The sequence below is a fragment of the Centropristis striata genome, chromosome 20, assembly GCF_030273125.1.
Source record: "Centropristis striata isolate RG_2023a ecotype Rhode Island chromosome 20, C.striata_1.0, whole genome shotgun sequence".
Taxonomy (NCBI): Eukaryota; Metazoa; Chordata; class Actinopteri; order Perciformes; family Serranidae; genus Centropristis; species Centropristis striata.
In genome coordinates this window covers 32,511,580-32,531,173 of record NC_081536.1, presented here as the reverse complement: position 1 = coordinate 32,531,173, position 19,594 = coordinate 32,511,580, and the positions used below count along the sequence as shown (strand labels likewise).

General features: G+C 38.7%; 1 protein-coding gene across 6 annotated transcripts in view; it reads right to left on the bottom strand.

Annotated features, from left to right (window-relative positions):
* The window catches only part of LOC131993776 (NACHT, LRR and PYD domains-containing protein 4A-like), a 34,568-nt gene extending 21,651 nt beyond the window's left edge, over positions 1 to 12,917 (bottom strand). Inside the window, exons 1-9 of one of the 6 annotated variants that reach the window (XM_059359800.1) lie at positions 12,654 to 12,917; positions 8,589 to 8,752; positions 7,979 to 8,080; positions 6,934 to 7,035; positions 5,999 to 6,100; positions 5,638 to 5,716; positions 5,284 to 5,497; positions 3,420 to 5,181; positions 3,145 to 3,318 (exon numbers count right to left, since the gene is read on the bottom strand). In XM_059359800.1, coding sequence (XP_059215783.1) covers positions 3,145 to 3,318; positions 3,420 to 5,181; positions 5,284 to 5,497; positions 5,638 to 5,716; positions 5,999 to 6,100; positions 6,934 to 7,035; positions 7,979 to 8,080; positions 8,589 to 8,632 — 2,579 coding nt within the window. In that variant the 5' untranslated portion in view covers positions 8,633 to 8,752; positions 12,654 to 12,917. Of the gene's footprint in view, positions 1 to 3,144; positions 3,319 to 3,419; positions 5,182 to 5,283; positions 5,498 to 5,637; positions 5,717 to 5,998; positions 6,234 to 6,522; positions 7,036 to 7,978; positions 8,081 to 8,588; positions 8,753 to 12,653 lie in introns of those variants that run through there. The other 5 variants (XM_059359802.1, XM_059359804.1, XM_059359803.1 and 2 more) reach the window with 5 other exon arrangements.
* Positions 12,918 to 19,594: the final 6,677 nt, after the last annotated feature.

The window sequence follows — 19,594 nt, the reverse complement described above, 5'->3', positions numbered from 1 at the left end:
TATCCTCTAACAGGAGGAGACCGTCTGTCCTCTCACAGAGACACTGAGGAGTTAGAGTCTAACCTTATCCCAGGAGAAAGAGTTTCAGTGAATGTGGTGTTGAAGGTGTGGAGGTGGATCAGAGAGTCAGAGGAGACTCTGTAGAAGGACAGAGAGCCAGCAGGACAGTCCACATACACTGCTACTGTACCAGAGGAGGAGGAGGAGGAGGAGGAGGAGGAGGAGGAGGAGATGTCTGTTCCTCTCATATTGTGACAGACATAGTAACGACCACCAGAGCACCTCAGACTCCAGGACTGATCATTGCATCCAAACAGACAGTCATAACTGCTTCCTCTCCGTCTGATTCCTCTGTAACTCACTGCTACAGCAACGTTTCCGCTCCACTGAACCTCCCAGTAACAGCGACCAGTCAGACCAGTTCCACACAGCAGCTGAGACCAGCCATGAAAATTTCCTCTGGGGAAATTCTAAAAGGGCCACAGGGGCTACTGCCGGTGTGTGTACACTATGATGAGATTCTTTTTTTTTTTTTTTTAAGATTATTTTTTAGGCATTTTTATGCTTTATTGACAGCGACAGAGTGAAAGGGGGTGACAGAGGGGAAGACATGCGGCAAAGGGAGCTCAGGCCGGATTCGAACCCAGCTCCGCCGCAGCAAGGCCTCAGCCTACATGGCAAGCGCTCTACCAGTGAGGAGAGTGCGCGCTTACACGCGCATTTGGGTGTGTGTGTGTGTGTGTGTGTGTGTGTAGCGAAAATCGCATAAAGTTACCTGTGTGTGTGTGTGTGTGTATGTGTGTGTGTGTGTGTAATTAAAATCACATAAAGTTACCTGTGTGTGTGTGTGTGTGTGTGTGTGTGCGCGCCAGGCTTGGAATTTCGTAATTTTAGGGGCAAGGCCGAGGGGCATTTTTTTTAAGGGCACAAAGGCCACATGACAGGGCACAAAGGCCGTTTGGTTAAATTACGCTGGTTTTACCTTTCAGATTAATACCTTAACATTCTCATTCACCAAGAAACATTAATTATGTATTAAAACATTTGTTTTAATTCATTAAAATTGAAAAACATATCATATTGTAAAACATTGCATTAAGAGAGACTGTGAGTGAGGGAGAGAGAGAGAGAGAGAGAATGTGTGTGTGTGTGTGTGTGAGAGAGAGAATGTGAGAGATAATCTGAGTGAGAGAGAGACGCTGAAACAGTGTACAAAGCCTGGCCATAGAAGTGAGAAGGTACAGACAAATACTGCTAGAGAAAGACAACAGCCACCACTGTCACCTAAACACAGAAGTATCAGACATACACTTTCTCCTGACACAGTGCAGTGCACAATATATTAAATATATTAGAAAGAACCTTTTTGGAAAATGACAAATGAACCTGTTTTGAAAAGATGGCAAAATGAATCTCCTGCCTGAGTTCAGCTAAGAGTAAGGAAAGAGAAATGCCTCATCCCTGCCATAAAAAAGGAACCTGCTGAGGTGAAATTTACCTCACGCCCAAACTATAACTCTGACAGCTTTACCAGAGAATTGTGAGTGAGAAGACAAATTTTCCTACGTTTCTATGTATAAATTATTTCTGTAGAGTGGAATTTGCGGCCTGGAGCGCAGTTTTCAAATTTATTTTTTGACAGTTTTTCCTCTCCCTCTACACTCTGAGCGATGACATCACACACTGTGACACGAACATTCCGTGCAATACACACCCATTATAATCTCAGAATTCCTCCAAAAATGATCATGGTCATTGAACAGGAATTGATAAAAAAAACTATATGACCTATCGAAACGTGGATTAATACACCGATACACAAGACTTGTGTCTACTGTTTAAAGTTTAAATGGAGTCTCTAGGTGAAATTATGCCGGAGAAGTAGACGTTTAAAAATCTCCAATTATTGTTCTTTTTCGACTTGCGTCGCGAAAAATTCGTATTCTGTAGAGAAAAGTAATAGCACACCGATCCCGATCAAACCGCACGTTTTGATATATATTTTGTCCTGCAACTCTTCAAGCTGTAGGACTAGTCGCGGGACGAAATTGCGTCCGGAAGAGGAAGAAAAAAAAATCCACAGTATAACCGTGTGTCCAGACCGGACGCGTAGCAAGTTTTCGCGTTGCATTACTCGCGCGAGTTGATCGCGCGAGTAGTTGAATTTACTTGCGTCACTCGCGCGAGTAAATAACTCGCGAATTTTCGCCCAAGAGACTATTTAGCGCCAAATAATTCCCTCCATTTCATTCTGTCATCAACCATGACACAACAGATAGCTGAAATCACATTGTCACAACTTACCAGGCAGACCGGTGACCTCACTCACCCTCCTCCAGGCAAGATCTTTATGGTTTTGGTTGCGGTAGGAGGGTGATGATGTGTCAAAAAGCTCGGGAAGCCCACAGACCGCAACAATAAGTTTCTCCTCCACTTTTCCGGAATAGGCGGGTTCCCGGGATGCATGACGTCACTGTCGTCCAGAATCTCAACGCTCATAGGCTGTCCCGACACAGCGTCACGCGAATATTTCGCCAAAGTTGAATTTATTGAACTCACGCGAATTTGCGTTGTTTCATTCGCGCCGCGACATTCGCGTCAATCGCGGCATTCCCACCGGCAAAAATTTGCGTCTATTCGCGTGTTTGCATTGACTTTGTATGTAATCTTGTCCCGCTACGCGTCCGGTCTGAACACACCGTAACAGTAGTGCAGCACTGGTCCCATACAGCTATTGCTGTATGGGACCAGTGCTATATAGTGTTATAACCGTATATTAACACAATGTATCTTTATTTATCCATATATTATTGTTATTGTTATTGTTATTATATGATATTATATTATATTATATTGTATTATATTATATCATATTATATTATATTATAGTATAGTAGGTGGCGCTGTCACGAAAGAATGAGGGTCCTGAAACTGCAGCTCTCCGGCTGTGAAGGATTCCCGTATTGGGAGGATGTATGAGGAGTGAGGCATGTCATGTGTATGGCAGCGCAGCTCGAGTTGTCTGCCTGAACTAGCTTGTAAGCGTCACTCCATTTAAAAAAAAGTTAAAAATACTTTGCTGTGTGGGTGCATCCAAACTGTGATTTAAAGATCGTCTACTTTGTGACAAACTAATGATCTGACCTGAGAGTTCTCAGTTTACAATGTGGACTGTTGAGTCCATCAAACAGCCGCTCCACTCTTGAATCCTGCAGGTTGTTGCTACTCAGGTCCAGCTCTCTCAGACTGGAGGACTGGGAGCTGAGGACTGAGGACAGAGCTTCACAGCTTCTCTCTGACAGGTTACAGCCATTCAGCCTGAGGAGACACAATAACAAAGAAAAAACAAGAAGTAAGTTAACAAGAGAGAGCAAAGTGTTTAAGTTATGATATCAGAATCCAAAGATCTCTGTACTCACAGAGCTTTGTTGGAGACTTTGACCACTGGCAGCAGCCTCAGAAGAGCCTCCTCTGAAGCAGAGTATTTCTTCAGGTCAAACACGTCCAGATCTGTTTCTGATGACAGTAAGATGAAGACCAGAGCTGACCACTGAGCAGGAGACAGCTTATCTGTGGAGAGACGTCCATTTCTCAGGGACCGTTGGATCTCCTCCACTAGAGAACGATCATTCAGTTCATTCAGACAGTGGAACAGGTTGATGCTTCTCTCTGCAGAGAGATCTTTGTTGATCTTCTCCTTGATGTACTGGACTGTTTCCTGATTGGTCTGTGAGCTACTTCCTGTCTGTGTCAGCAGGCCTCTGAGGAGATTCTGATTGGTCTCCAGAGAAAGACCCAGGAGGAAGCGGAGGAACAAGTCCAGGTGTCCATTTGGACTCTGTAAGGCCTTGTCCACAGCACTCTGGTAGAGACGCGTCTCTGTTGGTTCCTCTGCTATCAGATTGACTCCAGACTTGATGAAGGTCAGATGAACATGAAGAGCAGCCAGAAACTCCTGAACACTCAGATGGACGAAGCAGAACACCCTGTCCTGGTACAGTCCTCTCTCCTCTCTAAAGACCTTTGTGAACACTCCTGAATACACTGAGGCTGCTCTGATATCGATGTCACACTCTGTCAGGTCTGAGTCATAGAAGATCAGGTTTCCTTTCTGCAGCTGATCAAAAGCCAGTTTTCCCAGAGACTCAATCATCTTCCTGCTCTCTGGACTCCAGTGTGGATCTGTCTCAGCTCCTCCATCGTACTTGATGTTCTTCACTTTGGACTGAACCACCAGGAAGTGGATGTACATCTCAGTCAGGGTCTTGGGCAGCTCTCCTCCCTCTCTGGTTTTCAACGGATCCAGAACTGTAGCAGAGATCCAGCAGAAGACTGGGATGTGGCACATGATATGGAGGGTTCGTGATGTCTTGATGTGGGAGATGATTCTGCCGGCCTGCTCCTCATCTCTGAATCTCTTCCTGAAGTACTCCTCCTTCTGTGGGTCAGTGAACCCTCTGACCTCTGTCACCATGTCAACACAGCCAGGGGGGATCTGATTGGCTGCTGCAGGTCGTGTGGTTATCCAGAGGCGAGCAGAGGGAAGCAGCTTCCCCCTGATGAGGTTTGTCAGCAGCACATCCACTGAGGTGGACTCTGTGACATCAGTCAGGATCTCAGTGTTGTGGAAGTCCAGAGGAAGTCGACACTCATCCAGACCGTCAAAGATGAACACAACGTGGAACTCTCCAAACCTGAAGTTTCCTGCTTCTTTGGTTTCAGGAAAGAAGTGATCAACGAGTTCTACCAAGCTGAACTTTCTCTCTTTCAGCACATTCAGCTCTCTGAAAGTGAATGGAAATGTGAAGTGGATGTCCTGGTTGGTTTTGTCTTCAGCCCAGTCCAGAGTGAACTTCTGTGTTAAGACTGTTTTCCCAATGCCAGCCACTCCCTTTGTCAGCACTGTTCTGATTGGTTCATCTCTTCCAGGTGAGGCTTTAAAGATGTCTTCTTGTCTGATTGTTGTTTCTGGTCTGACTGGTTTCCTGGATGCTGTTTCAATCTGTCTGACCTCATGTTGATCATTGACCTCTGCAGTCCCGCCCTCTGTGATGTATAGCTCTGTGTAGATCTGATTCAGAAGGGTTGGGTTTCCTGCTTTAGAGATCCCCTCAAACACACATTGGAACTTCTTCTGCAGGCTGGACTTCAGTTTAGGTTGACAAACTCCAGAATTACTTCCTGAATGAACAAACAACAAATATGATCAATGAATACGTTACTTTTGTTTAAATCTGTGTCACATTAATCCCGCATGATAATCTTAAGAGATATTCATCTTACTGCTCTGCAGACAGTCAGCCAGATCCTTCTGCTCCATTGTCCTCAGGAAGTGCAGTGTGATCTTCAGAAAGGCCTCTCTGCTGCTCCTCATCTGCTCTTCATCCTCCTCATCCTCCCTCTGAGTCTCCGAGGATTCTTGGTAATCTGGACTCAGAACCTTCTGGATCTTCTTCAGCTCGTTCTTCACAAAAGTGCAGATGTTCTCCTCCAGCAGCTGGAACAGAGTGTTATATAAATGAACCAGTCAAACTGGAATTATAGAACAGAGACTGATGCTCCAATGGTCTATGAACTGCAGCATGGAGATGATTATGAACAGAAAATATGATACATTGTTGCTGTACTTGTACAGACCATAAATATGGAGTTCAGGTGTGTCTGATGCTGCTCGGCAGACTGACCGCCGGGAACCTCTGAGCTCTGCTGGTCCACTCTGTGGAGGAATCATAAAAATCAGCTCACATTCTGTCCATCCACACGACACAAACACAAGGTAAAGGTGAGGACACAAAGAGTGTGAACGGTGTGTCACATGACTCCCAGTAGTGACCAAGAAAGGGCTGACTCAAGAGCAACTGGAATTATATGGAGATACTTGAAAAGGGCAGGAAGGGGGTGGGGGGGTGTAACAGTTGTGTCAAGGTCAGAACTGGACCTGGGACGTCACAGTAATGTGGAATGATCCACTCAGCTACCAAACGTTTAAAATCCTCACCTTCTTGTGGAGTGGTGTCCATCTTTGAAGAGTAGAGGAGGTTCCATAGAGCCATCACTCTTCATGGAGACACAGCTGGGTTCAGGTTCTTCCAGCTTCCTCCTGATAGAAACACAAGATAAATTCCGCTCTGCAGCCAGATATAACTGCCATATACTTCTGAAATGTGGCATAGGAAGGCCGTATAGTCCAATCGATGATTGAAAATGAAAGCACATTTCAATCGCTTTTTGATCTAGAGTTAAAAAAAAAAACAAGACAACCCTAATCGTCATTTAATCATAGACATTTAAAAACAGACGCTTTAATAAATCTTAAAAGGACACAGATATCGTTAGCTCCTGACGCTGGCCAACCAGTCAGGTGAAAATGGCCCCGACAGCAACAGTAGTAAGTTGGCACCAGCAACCACACAAAGCCGTAAAAAATCTCTGCCTGGGTTAGGGAAGAAACTGCCAACACATGGAAAAACAGGTTTTCACTGGATTATCTTCGACCAACCAACTAGATATATTTGGGCTCACCTCCACACATAGCATTGGCTCTGGAACCAAACTCCTGCCGAGGGGCTGGACTTTTTTTCCGGAGTTGCAGAGGGTGAGAGGAACCCGGTGGGTGTGGGGATCCTCACAAGCCCCAGCTGAGCGCCGCTATGTTGGAGTTCTACCCGGGGAACAAGAGGGTCGCCCCTATGCGACTGCAAATTGCAAGGCTATAACGAACACTACTCAAGGAACGAACACTGTTCAAGCAGAGAGTTGCTCATAAGTGTACTTGGTACCAGAGCACTCTAGGCCAAAGATCGATGATTGATATTCATATCATATTATCAGATCTGCGGCTGTATGTCTTGGACACTTAGAAGAGAGGAGCAGAGCTGTGGTGAGTTGAATCAGGTCAGATAAAAAGAAATCGTTTGGTTTTGAAATCCTCACCTTCTATTGGAGTGGTGTCCATCTTTGAAGAGTAGAGGAGGTTCCATAGACCGGTCACTCTTCATGGAGACACAGCTGGGTTCAGGTTCTTCCAGCTTCCTCCTCATAGAAACACAAAATAAATTATGCTCTGCAGCCATAACTATACTACATCATATGAAGTTTGATATTACTGCCATATATGAGAGTCAGCACCTCCACCTCCCTGCTTCTGTTGGTGCCAGTGAAAGTAATGGAGTCAGATAAAAACTAGGGCTGGGACTTTAACGCGTTAATTAAGATTAATTAATTACACAAAAATTAATGCGGTAAAAAAATGTATGCATTTTAATCGCACTTATTTTTGCCCCGCGGAACGTTTCTCTCTGGATGACTTTCAGGCGGACCGATAATACTGGAGCACCAACTAGCGTTCATGAGTTCAGACAACAACAAACCACAGTGAACATGAAGGAAGAAGCTGATGAGACGCTTTGGTTGGCCCCATGGATGATGGGACATTTTGTTACAAAAAAACAACGGACGGAAGCGTCGATAAGAGCATGGTTGTGTTGCTATGCAACAAGGAATTCACATATCACCACAGCACATCCAGCCTCAAGTATCACCTCAATGCTAAACATATAGCAGCTAGGGGCTATTGTGGTAGCTAGCGTGGATTGTGTTTTACTTAAAAAAACCAAAGTATTATAGTTTACAGAAGGTCTACCTACCTATAGGCTACCTGGATTTATGAAATGCACTATATTTCTAAATATGCTATTACTACACTTCATGGCAAAAATTGCACTGATCTGTTGGACTTGAACAAAATAAACAATATTTTTGTTGCTTAAGCTTATGTATTCAGTCATTATTCAATGGTATACTAAAAATCCTTGTGAAAAAAAATACTTCTCACTGTTCTCAGGTCAAATATTTATATGCGATTAAAATGTGATTCATTTCGATTAATTAATTACAAAGCCTCTCATTAATTAGAATAATTTTTTTAATCAAGTCCCGGCCCTAATAAAAACAAATCGTTTGGTTTTGAAATCCTCACTTTCTATTGGAGTGGTGTCCGTCTTTGAAGAGTAGAGGAGGTTCCATAGACCGGTCACTCTTCATGGACACACAGCTGGGTTCAGGTTCTTCCAGCTTCCTCCTGATAGAAACACAAGATAAATTATGCTCTGCAGCCACAACACACTGAGACAAAACCTGTCAGTGGTTTAGTTCACCTGCTGCACACTGAATTTATTATTTACTTCAGACACGTTTCAGTGCTTCTTTTAAAGCTGAATCCAGTGCAGTCTGCAGATGGGAAGTTATGTGTGTGACGTTCTGACTTCTCTATATGAATAGTGACGCTGTCTATTTTTATATTTGTCTGACTTTAAAATGGAAGAAAGCTCGTTTCAGAAGGAGTTTCGTCCACTCTGCTATTGCGTCCAACTGCTATTGAGGCACTTAACAAACTGCCTCACTGAAATGCTGCTTGGTGCTTTGGTGTTTGGATGTAGTCACTGAGACTCGATGTTCTGTCATTAACTGTATGTTGCTGTGTTTGGTTGTGTCACATCTGTGTCTTCTTCTGTACGGAGTGTGAACACAAATCTCCCTCTGGGACAATACAGTCTGAAGTCTATCTTCATCTTTACTGTTTTCATTACCCTGTTGAGTGGCGTCCATCTTTGACGTTCTCAGGATAATCCATTGACCGGTCAGTCTTTATGGACACACAGCTGGGTCCAAGTCCAGGTCCAGGTCCAGGTCCAAGTCCAGGTTCAGATTCAGGTCCAGGTCCAGGTCCAGGACAGTCTGGTCTCTGATAGTTCTAGATAGAAAGAAAGAAAGAAAGAAAGAAAGAAAGAAAGAAAGAAAGAAAGTTCACATATTGCGCCATGTGTCCTCCTACATCCCCCTGTGTCCCCTGTGGTCAGACGGGGGACAGACAGTGGTCAGATATTTTTAAAATAATTTACAGCTAACATGATATAAAAGCTAAAATCACATTAAAGCCAATGTTATATTAAAGCTCACATTATATTAAAACTAATGTTATTTTAAAGCTAACATCCTTTCAAAGCTAACATCATTTTAAAGCTAACGTTAGCTTCAAAATAAGGCTAGCTTTTTAAAGCTAATGTTATATTAAAACTAATGTTATTTTAAAGCTATCATCATTTCAAAGCTAATGTTATATTAAAGGCCATAAATCAGCTGAACCACCTTAAAACATGAATGAACAGATGAAAGTTGTTGATCAGATAAGTTACTTACACTCTGATGATTTTATTTGACAAATTACATTACATTACATTACATGTCATTTAGCAGACGCTTTTGTCCAAAGCGACTTACAATAAGTGCATTCAACCTGATGGTACTAGACATAGACCATAGGAATCGAGTAAGTACATAACTTTAAGAGCCAACTGTCATTGCTAAGGAGTGCTATATGTTAAAGAAGAAAAGAAGAGAAAAGAATAAGAATTTTTTTTTTAAAAAATATATATATCTGTTAGGTGACCATGACTTAACCGAGGTATTGTTGGAGGAGATAGGTCTTCAGCCTGCGGCGGAAGATGTACAGGCTGTCTGAGGTCCTGATGTCGGTGGGGAGCTCGTTCCACCATTTGGGAGCCAAGACAGAGAAAAGTCTGGAAGTGGTTTTGAGGCGAGTTGACCCACGCATGGTGGGAGTCGCCAGCTGTTTGGCTGATGCAGAGCGGAGAGGACGGGCATGAGTGTAGAGTTTGACAAGGTCCTGGATGTAAGTAGGACCTGAACCGTTAGCAGCAGAATACGCCAGAGCTAGAGTCTTGAAGCGTATCCGCGCAGCCACTGGTAGCCAGTGGAGGGAGCGGAGGAGGGGTGTTGTGTGTGAAAATTTGGGAAGATTGAAGTCAAATCTCTGATTATATTTGATGAATCTGATTTTATTTGATGAATCTCTGATTATAAACCACAGATTGTAACATAATGGGCGTCTTCGAGGTGACGTCATGGTTGTTTGGTTTTTTTTGGACCGTTTGAAGCTCAAGCTTCGAGTTCAGCGTGACGGTGACGCCATCTTTGTTTGTTGAAACAGGAAGAAACCATATTTGGACTGGTGAGGCTCAAAGACAGGTGTGACAAGGCTAACAGTTTGCCCCTGCTTCCAGTCTTTCTGCTAAGCTAGGCTAACAGTTTCCCCCTGCTTCCAGGCTATGTCCTAAGCTAGGCTAACAGTTTCCCTCTGCTCCCAGTCTTTGTGCTAAGCTAGGCTAACAGTTTCCCTCTGATTCCAGTCTATGTCCTAAGCTAGGCTAGCAGTTTCCCTCTGCTCCCAGTCTTTGTGCTAAGCAAGGCTAACAGTTTCCCTCTGCTCCCAGTCTTTGTGCTAAGCAAGGCTAACAGTTTCCCTCTGCTCCCAGTCTTTGTGCTAAGCTAGGCTAACAATTTCTCCCTGCTTCCAGTCTTTGTGCTAAGCTAGGCTAACAGTTTCCCTCTGCTCCCAGTCTTTGTGCTGAGCTAGGCTAATCGTTTCCATCTGATTCCAGTCTTTGTGCTAAGCTAGGCAAACAATTTCCCTCTGCTCCCTGTCTTTGCGCTAAGCTAGGCTAACGGTTTCCCTCTGATTCCAGTCTTTGTGCTAAGCTAGGCTAACAGTTTCCCTCTGCTTCCGGTCTTTGTGCTAAGCTAGGCTAACAATTTCTCCCTGCTTCCAGTCTTTGTGCTAAGCTAGGCTAACAGTTTTCCTCTGCTCCCAGTCTTTGTGCTAAGCTAGGCTAATAGTTAACCTCTAATTCCAGTCTTTGTGCTAAGCTAGGCTAACAATTTCCCTCCGCTCCCAGTCTTTGCGCTAAGCTAGGCTAACAGTTTCCCTCTGCTTCAGGTCTTCCAGTCTTAAAGTGCCATCAGCCTAAAATCTTAATTAATGAATTTAATGATAATATTTTGAGTTCCTGAAAAAAGTAAAACTTTTATTTCTGATCGTATTTTCACTAATTTAGAATTTATTAAAATTAAATATGTAACTTAAGTTACATAAAATAATTATTTAATAATTTAAAATTAGATTTTAATTAAAATTTATTTTTGAATCAAGTTTTTCTTGAGATGTTTTCATGTGACAGAAAAATATTTAGTGTAGATTTTAATAGATTTATAACAAAAATCATTTATTGATAATTAATAATAAAGAAATAAAGATTCACTGATAAATAAAATCTTTGTGTGTTTTTTGTAAATATGAATTATTAATCATTAAATGAGGAACAGACACATTTTATGTTTCACATTTTAATTTGTTTTTAAATAATAAATTATCGATTGATTTCATTCATTTTCTTGAGAGAAAATATTTTTCTGACACTTTAAATAAAGAATTTTAAATGTGATTTTATCATTTCTTAAATTGTTTATTATTAAGCTCACATAATGTATTAATTTCTATCTTTTTATTATACTATACTCTTCAAACATATTTAATGTGTCATATTTAATCATTTGAATTTAGATTTTAATTACAAAATTAATAAAACTACATGTAACATTTTATTTTTGTTGATGTTGTTTTCTATTATAAAGTTTTTTATTCAAATTTCACAAACACAAGGAATAATATCTTGATATTTTAAATTTTTACATATTAAATAACAAAATTTTATTTTAGGAGATTCTTTATTTTCTTGTTTCAATTCTTTAAATTTTATTTTCACAAATACACAGACATTTTCAATTTAAATTAGTTGTAATTACCAGAAACTAATGGATTTATTTAATTGCACAAAACTTTTGAAACTACAAAATAAGGGTTTATTTTTGTAAGTTTTTGTTCCGTTTTAATTATTAAGTTTTATTTAATTTATGAATACATGAAGATTAATATGTTGCAGAATTGTATTAAAAATGAATTAACCATCATTAAAATTATGAAATGATATTTTTTTTGTCTAGGCTAATTTAATTTGTTTAATTAACTTTCATGAATAGATAAGGCTGGAGATATTTTCAATTTTAATCATTATCTCATTAAAATTAATAATGAAACTAATTTGTGATTTAATTTACAGTTTCATCTTATTTATTAATTTAATTAATATTTAAACTAAAATGACTGATTTAAACTAAAATGAAAGTATTTATCTGAGCTTATTTATTGACTTATAATTATTAATAAAGATTTAATTGAACATTATTGTTAAGCCACTGAGCTGCTATCAGGCAAAAAAAAGCCTTCCTTTAAAATGTTTAAAGACTGTGATTTTAAAAATGTATTGAAAACCTACAAATCTAAAACAATATTTATTTATTTTTTCATTTTCTTGACGTTGCATTGTTTATGTATGTAAATGCAACGTCATAGTCATGAAAAATAAACATAAATAAAATAAAGCAAAACAAATATGGGTGACTGGCGCGCTCCCGTCTGGCGCGCGCCCTGATATTAACACGTGACTTCACGTCAGCCCCTCCCGCGGCTGTAAGGACGCTCCCATGCGCATGCGCCGACCTCTAAACTTTTACAGCGTTTAAAAACTTTGTGAAATCAAACAAACAAACAGTGAGAGCAGAAACTGTTTGTTAGTTAGTTTGTTTGTTTGTTGTTGTTCAGAGGATCCAGAGACGTTTCCGTGTCACAGTGTAAACAGCTGACTGAAGTTTTAAAGCTTTAACTGATTTTAAAGTGAAATAGAGAAACAAACAGTAAGAAACAGTCCGACAACAGAGAGGAAACAGGCAGCACGAACCTTCAGCCGGAGAAGAAGAGGAGAACAAGGAGAACAACGACGACGACGACAAGAAGAACAAACTGCGTCACGACGAGCGATGAAAGTGAAACTAAACTACAAACAGGAAGGGGGCGGCCCGCCGTGACGTCACGGTTGTTTACACCCAGGAAATAAACAACAACATGTTCAAATGTAGCTTTAGTAAAAAGCGAAGCTGAAAATGTAACTCATTTCTTTGATGGTTGCCCGCAGTAGAACATGTTGGAAAGAACTTGAGAACTAGTGGGGCGGATTAGCTGAACAATCGTTCACTTTGTGATAAAAGCATGAAATTTGGTAGATGTGTTGGTGAATATGTTTCGAACAAATCTGGATATTGGGCCACCTCAAAAGCGCCCCCTAGTGGCCGTGGCAGGCATTTGTTATACAAATAAATCAATGATGAATAAAAACTGCCCTTTTAATAATACCAACTGGTGATGAATTGTATATTGTTGGAAAGCCTGATTAGTCACCTTTACAACGAGGTACAGCTTGTAAGGATCGTGCATTCATGGAATGAGCAACGGGGCTAAACGTGTGGGTAGCACCCCCCAAAAATGTGCATCCCCTGTGGGGCGGATTAGCTCAATAAATCACAAGAATTGCTTATTTTGTTATAGAAGCACACAATTTGGTGGATATGTTGGTGGATATGTTTCAAACAAATCTGTATATTAGGCCATCGCAAATTTGCCCCCTAGTGGCCATAGCAGTCATTTTCTTCGTTAAAATTACAAAAATATTTAAATTCTTTCTTAAAATATTTAAAAAATGTAAACTAAATATACAAACGTAAATTAAAAAATGCAAATACCCATATTAAATTAACAAAAATCCAGTTAGACACTCTTTCAGTTATTTTTCCTGCCCCACCACAATCGGGCTAGCCATCGAGCTAGCTATTAAATGAGCTAGCTAGCATTTGCTTCCTGGGACAAGCAGTGCAGTGGACTGTCCATCGAGGTATGTCTAAATATTTTATTTCACCTGTTATAATTATGAATAAAATATGCTATGAACATCATAAAGGCTAAAGAGAAAAACAATCATCATGGGCCTTTGGCGGAAAAGTAAATTAGCAAGATAGCAAAAATAGGTCCTTAAGCTAGCTAGTTAGCTTGGAACATGTATCAGTGGCTGTTGGGTGTGAAAGCTTAATAAGACACTGTTAAATTATGTCCTGTGGAATGTGGACATCCCTCTCTGCACACACACACACACACACACACACACACACACTATATGTAATGTCTCCTTTGCCCATGTGGTTCTTTTTTTCTTTTTTTAAATGTATTTTATAACTCCATCACAGTTAGTCAGGCGGCTTAGGACCAGATTTGAGAAGAAAGGGGACACGCCGGACAAAAGCACCAACATTTTTCCACATGCTCTCTATCACCAAAGGTTTCAACTTTTGGTAGGAGCCACTTCATCAAGATTGCAGATAGGAGACGGCAGCCATATAAGCCATAAGTCTATGAGAACCAATATATCTTCCAAGCCACTTAGAAGGTCAATCTTGGTGTCAAAATATACATTTTCTGGGTCAAAGAATCATTTAAAGCTATTGAGAATATCACTGGATGACTCACTGTAAATAATTTGTTGATCAAGATCTGACATGAGATGAAAGCGTACCCTTGATTATTTTGAGCAGTGTACATGGCAGCTAATCCACACTCTCCCGTGAACATTGATTCCAAACAGTTTCAATTCAGGATACCCTGCTGCAGCACTTGAAGCGAGTTGCCCAGTCTGAGTGAAAATGAACATATCTATTTGATCAAATAATCATCTAGTGATATTCTCAATAGCTTTAAATGATTCCTGGACCCAGAAAATGTATATTTTGACACCAAGATTGACCTTCTAAGTGGCTTGGAAGATATAGCATTTCTCATAGACTTTATATGGCTGCCATCACCGCAATCTTGATGAAGTGGCTCCTACTAAAAATTGAAACCTATAATGATAGAGAGTATGTGGAAAAAATGTGGTGCTCTTGTCCGGCGTGTCCCCTTTATTTGGCTAAGCCGCCTGACTAAGTCACACACCTCAGTACAAGGATTTTGCCAGAAAGAGTAACCTGCTACAAGTAACCCTAGTAGAATTTTTAAAATGTATGATTTTTTTCTCTGTCTAAAAGTGTTTTGTTTTTATTGTTGCAGGTCATACAATATTGAAAATTATTTTTTCTTTTTAAGGAGCAACAGAAGAATACAAGCCAAAGAGGAGGCCGTAGCCTGTGAATGGGAATATCAAGACCTAATAAAATGTTATACAAAGTTAATGTTCTTTTCTATTAGACTGTAATAAAGCTTTTGTCACTTTAACATGTCTCTAAATTATATTTGTGGTGCTGAAAACGTGAAACAGCAGCTGTAGGGTAGGCAAAGCATTCCTCGCCAGTAACCACCGGCGGCCATTTTTTAAAATGGCCGCTTTTAAATGACCATTTTTAAAAATGGCCACCACAGCCATCATAATTTTTTTTGCGATGGCCCAATATCCAGATTCATTAAACATGTATTCAGCAATGAGTGTACCAAATTTGATGCTTTTATCACAAAATGAACGATTGTTCAGCTAATCCGCCCCACTACACAGGGGATGCACATTTTTGGGGGGTGCTACCCACACGTTTAGCCCCGTTGCTCATTCCATGAATGCACGATCCTTACAAGCTGTACCTCGTTGTAAAGGTGACTAATCAGGCTTTCCAACAATATACAATTCATCACCAGTTGGTATTATTAAAAGGGCAGTTTTTATTCATCATTGATTTATTTGTATAACAAATGCCTGCCACGGCCACTAGGGGGCGCTTTTGAGGTGGCCCAATATCCAGATTTGTTTGAAACATATTCACCAACACATCTACCAAATTTCATGCTTTTATCACAAAGTGAACGATTGTTGTAAAATATTGAACTTATCCGCCCCACTAAACTAAATACTGTGAAAAACAAACATAAAATCAACATTGAGGGAAAAAACAAACATTATTACTTATTTTAAATACAAAGAAAATAAACTATGTGTTATTGTCAAGCTCTATATTTTATGAGGGAATTTCCAGATTTCCAGATCCATCACCATCATTTAAGCTGTTTTTGATTGAAGTGGATTATTATTTGAAGTCTCTAGAGTTAATTACTAATTAGAAATGTATATCTATAATGAATATCCATGCAGATATTTTCAACCAATAACCTGTCACAACAGTTATAACTAGAACTTTCATTTTATATGTAAGATTACAAAGTGTGTCACAGCAAAGTTTTATTTCTGCCTTTCTGTTTCCTTTTCTTCTTTTTCCCCTTTGACCCTTATTATACTATCATATGTAATTATGATGCTACTATCTTACTATTGCACAATGTCAACTGGTAGGACTGAATTCATTGTTTGTTTTGAAACAACAACAACAACAACAACAACAACAACAAGATGTTAAAAAGATCAGAATCAGAATCAGTTTGTTGGCCGGCTGCGTGTGCACATACCAGGAATTTGACTCCAGTTTTTCTGTCTCTCTCATACACAAATAACAAATATACAAATATTCAATATTAACAATAGCAACAACAACAACAACAACAAAGACATGAGACAACATGTGTTGACGGTCAGGTTGGTAAAATATGTACAGGTAGTGCAGTGATAGAAATAAATATGAATAAAGTGTCTCTGTCTGTTCTGTTTATATATTCTAAATAAATGATCAGATTATTTTTATTGATGCATTTATGTAAGCAGCGTTTTCATTTAGTAAAGATTGAGCTCTTTTAACTATTTATTAAACTTTTATGAGGTTTAATAATAAATAAAAAGCTCTAATAACTTTAAATGTCTCATGTTTTCATGTTAAATCTGAGCTGAAAGTAACTGAAGCTGTCAGATAAATGTAGAGGAGGAAAATAATAAAGTGACATAAAACAGAAATAATAACGTTGAGTACTTGAGTAAATGTATTTAGTTACATTCAGCTCAAAGGTTCACTTACAGTTTGTTATTTACATCAACACAATGTTTTCTGATGTTTTATCTTTAGATATGTTTAGAAATGAGCTCTTCATTCATTAAATATGCACTCATTTGCATATATTTCCTGTTTCAAAGTTATTATTTTATTTTGATGATTCATTAGATTCAAAGTTTTTTTTACTTTTATCATTTTATAAATCAGAAAATACTGTCAAAAGCCATAAAAACAATCAGTTTTGGAGATGTTTTTATGAATAAAATGTTGAATTATTGATTCGTATGTTTATAATAAAACAGGTCAGTTGTTAAATATATTATTATATTAAATAAATAAAGATTTACAGTCAAAGGAAAATGACTCCAGGAAGTTGGTTCGTTTATTGAGCTCACAATTTTCTGATAATAATTGAAAAATGTATAAATACATAAATAAAATCAAAGAACTACATTTTAAAATGATAAATATTATTTATCCAACCCGCAAACTAATATCTAGATCAAAGGATCAAAGAAATTGGAATATGTCGATATTCAATTAGAAGATTTTTTAACCACATTATGAAAATCAAATTTTAAAAATTAAAAAGATTGTCAGTTTGTTAATGTTAGTCGGTAAATTTCATATCAATAATTCTCCAAAACTCATTAAAACCATCCAGGAACAAATTTAAAATGCTTTTTGAAACTTTAAATAATAATTAATGTAAAAATGTATCCACAATAGAAGAATTATCCGAGCTGATGGTAATTAATAAAGTTTATTTTTATACATCAATGAGGTTTTTTATATATATATATATATATATATATATAAAGAAATGCAGTTATTTTCACAATGCCCAAGTTGTTTATGTATAATGTCACTGTTCTATTGTGAAAACATCTTTAAATAAAGCTTTATTTATTAAAAAACAATCTTATTAATATTATCTTGTTGATATTATGTGTTGATATATTTATTCATATTTATTTTATTATGCTTTCACTGTGTCCACATTGTTAATGTAGAAGAGTTTTGTAGCAGTGACTCACTGTGACCACTGGGGGGAGCTGATCACCACCCAAGATTCTTTTATTTCACAATATTAACCCCGAAAATGTCACTTTGTTTACATAATCCCTCCGTTGTTGATTTTTGATCACAAAACCACAAAAGTAATAATAATAATAATAATAATAATAATAATAATAGTAATAATAATAATATTTTTAAAAACCTTTTTTTTTGTTAAATGATTGGGGATTGTTATTTTTCTTATTAAAATAATAATCTTTTCACATTAAAGGACAAAAATGTCTCCTTTATAAGACTGCTAGAAAATACTAGAAATAAAAAACATATTGATTTATTATTTTCCACATTCAAAGTTACATCGGTTCTGATCATAATGACCAAATGAAAGTTTTATTGATGAATATTAAATCTTTTAATATAGTTTGTTTACATGATGACACGGTTGTTAATTTCTGTAAACTAAAAGCTGGAGGTTTTATTTTATTTTTTATTTTACAGTCTGGGACACGTCTACGATCATCAATAATATTGATTTCATGTTTTGTATTTTCCCTTTGTTTCGTGTCTGATATAAAGACAAATCAAAAATAAAATATTATATATTAACATTATTTTTACTTTCAGAGTAATTAAAAAAAAAAAAAAACTAAAAATCTGTCCTGATCATAACAACCAAAAAATCATTTCTATTCACAATTTTAACCCTTTAAACTTAATGACACTGTTTTAAAATAAATCAATCAAAAAACATCACATTTATATAATTATAATGTATATATTATATTTTATATATAATTGCTTCATGGCTAAAAACGTCCACGTACACTAAAACTGCTATTAAATCACCAAACATCAATATTTTTTCAGATTATTTTTCATAAATCTCTTAAACAACTTCAGTCTTGTTCAAAACTTCACTGTAAAAAAATTGCTTTTACAGAAAAAAAACTGTTGCTGTGGTTCCCAGAATAATTCTGCAAAAATACAGTACAAATGTAAAGAACTTTAGAGAAGAACTTGTAAATGTTATTGGTATTCAGTGTACAATAAATAATAACTGAATGTTCATTTACTGGTGTTCAATGCACAATAAGCAAAATCTGCATGTAAATGTTGCATAAATAATGAGTATAAAAGCAGCATCATCCTGTTAAATTAGCAGTAAAGGACGCTATAATCTACAACTTTAGTTTATTATTATTTTTTAAATGACTACAGTTTTAGGATGTAAAGTTGTTCTGTAAAGATGTGGGAGCTGTGCTGAGCAGGATCAACGCACGCAAGGCTGCAGGCCCTGAAGGCATCCCTGGGCGTGTGCTCAGAGCGCGTGCTGGGGAGTTGACGGGGATCCTGGCGGACCTGTTCAACCTGTCCTCAGCCCGTGCTGTTGTGCCAACCTGCTTCAAATCCACCTCCATCGTACCGCTCCCCAAACACTCCAGACCTACATGTCTCCACGACTACCGTCCAGTAGCGCTCACCCCCGTCATTGCGAAGTGCTTCCAGCAACTGGTCCTGGCACATCTGAAATCCTGCCCCCCCCCCCACACTGGACCCCCACCAATTTGAAACCGTAAGAGCAGGAGCACAGAAGAAGCAGTTTCCATCACGCTGCACTCTGTCCTCTCACATCTGGACACCGCCAACTCATACGCCAGACTGCTGTTCTTAGACTTCAGCTCAGCATTTAACACGGTCATTCCCTCCAAACTCATCACAAAACTCTCACATCTGGGCATCAGCACTTCCATCTGCAACTGGCTATTGGACTTCCTGACCAACAGGCCCCAGTGGGTCCGGTTAGACCAGCACTGCTCCTCCACCCTGACACTGAACCCTGGAGTACCACAAGGCTGTGTGTTGGGTCCGTTCCTCTACTCCCTCTTCACCTACGACTGCAGACCTGCACACTCTT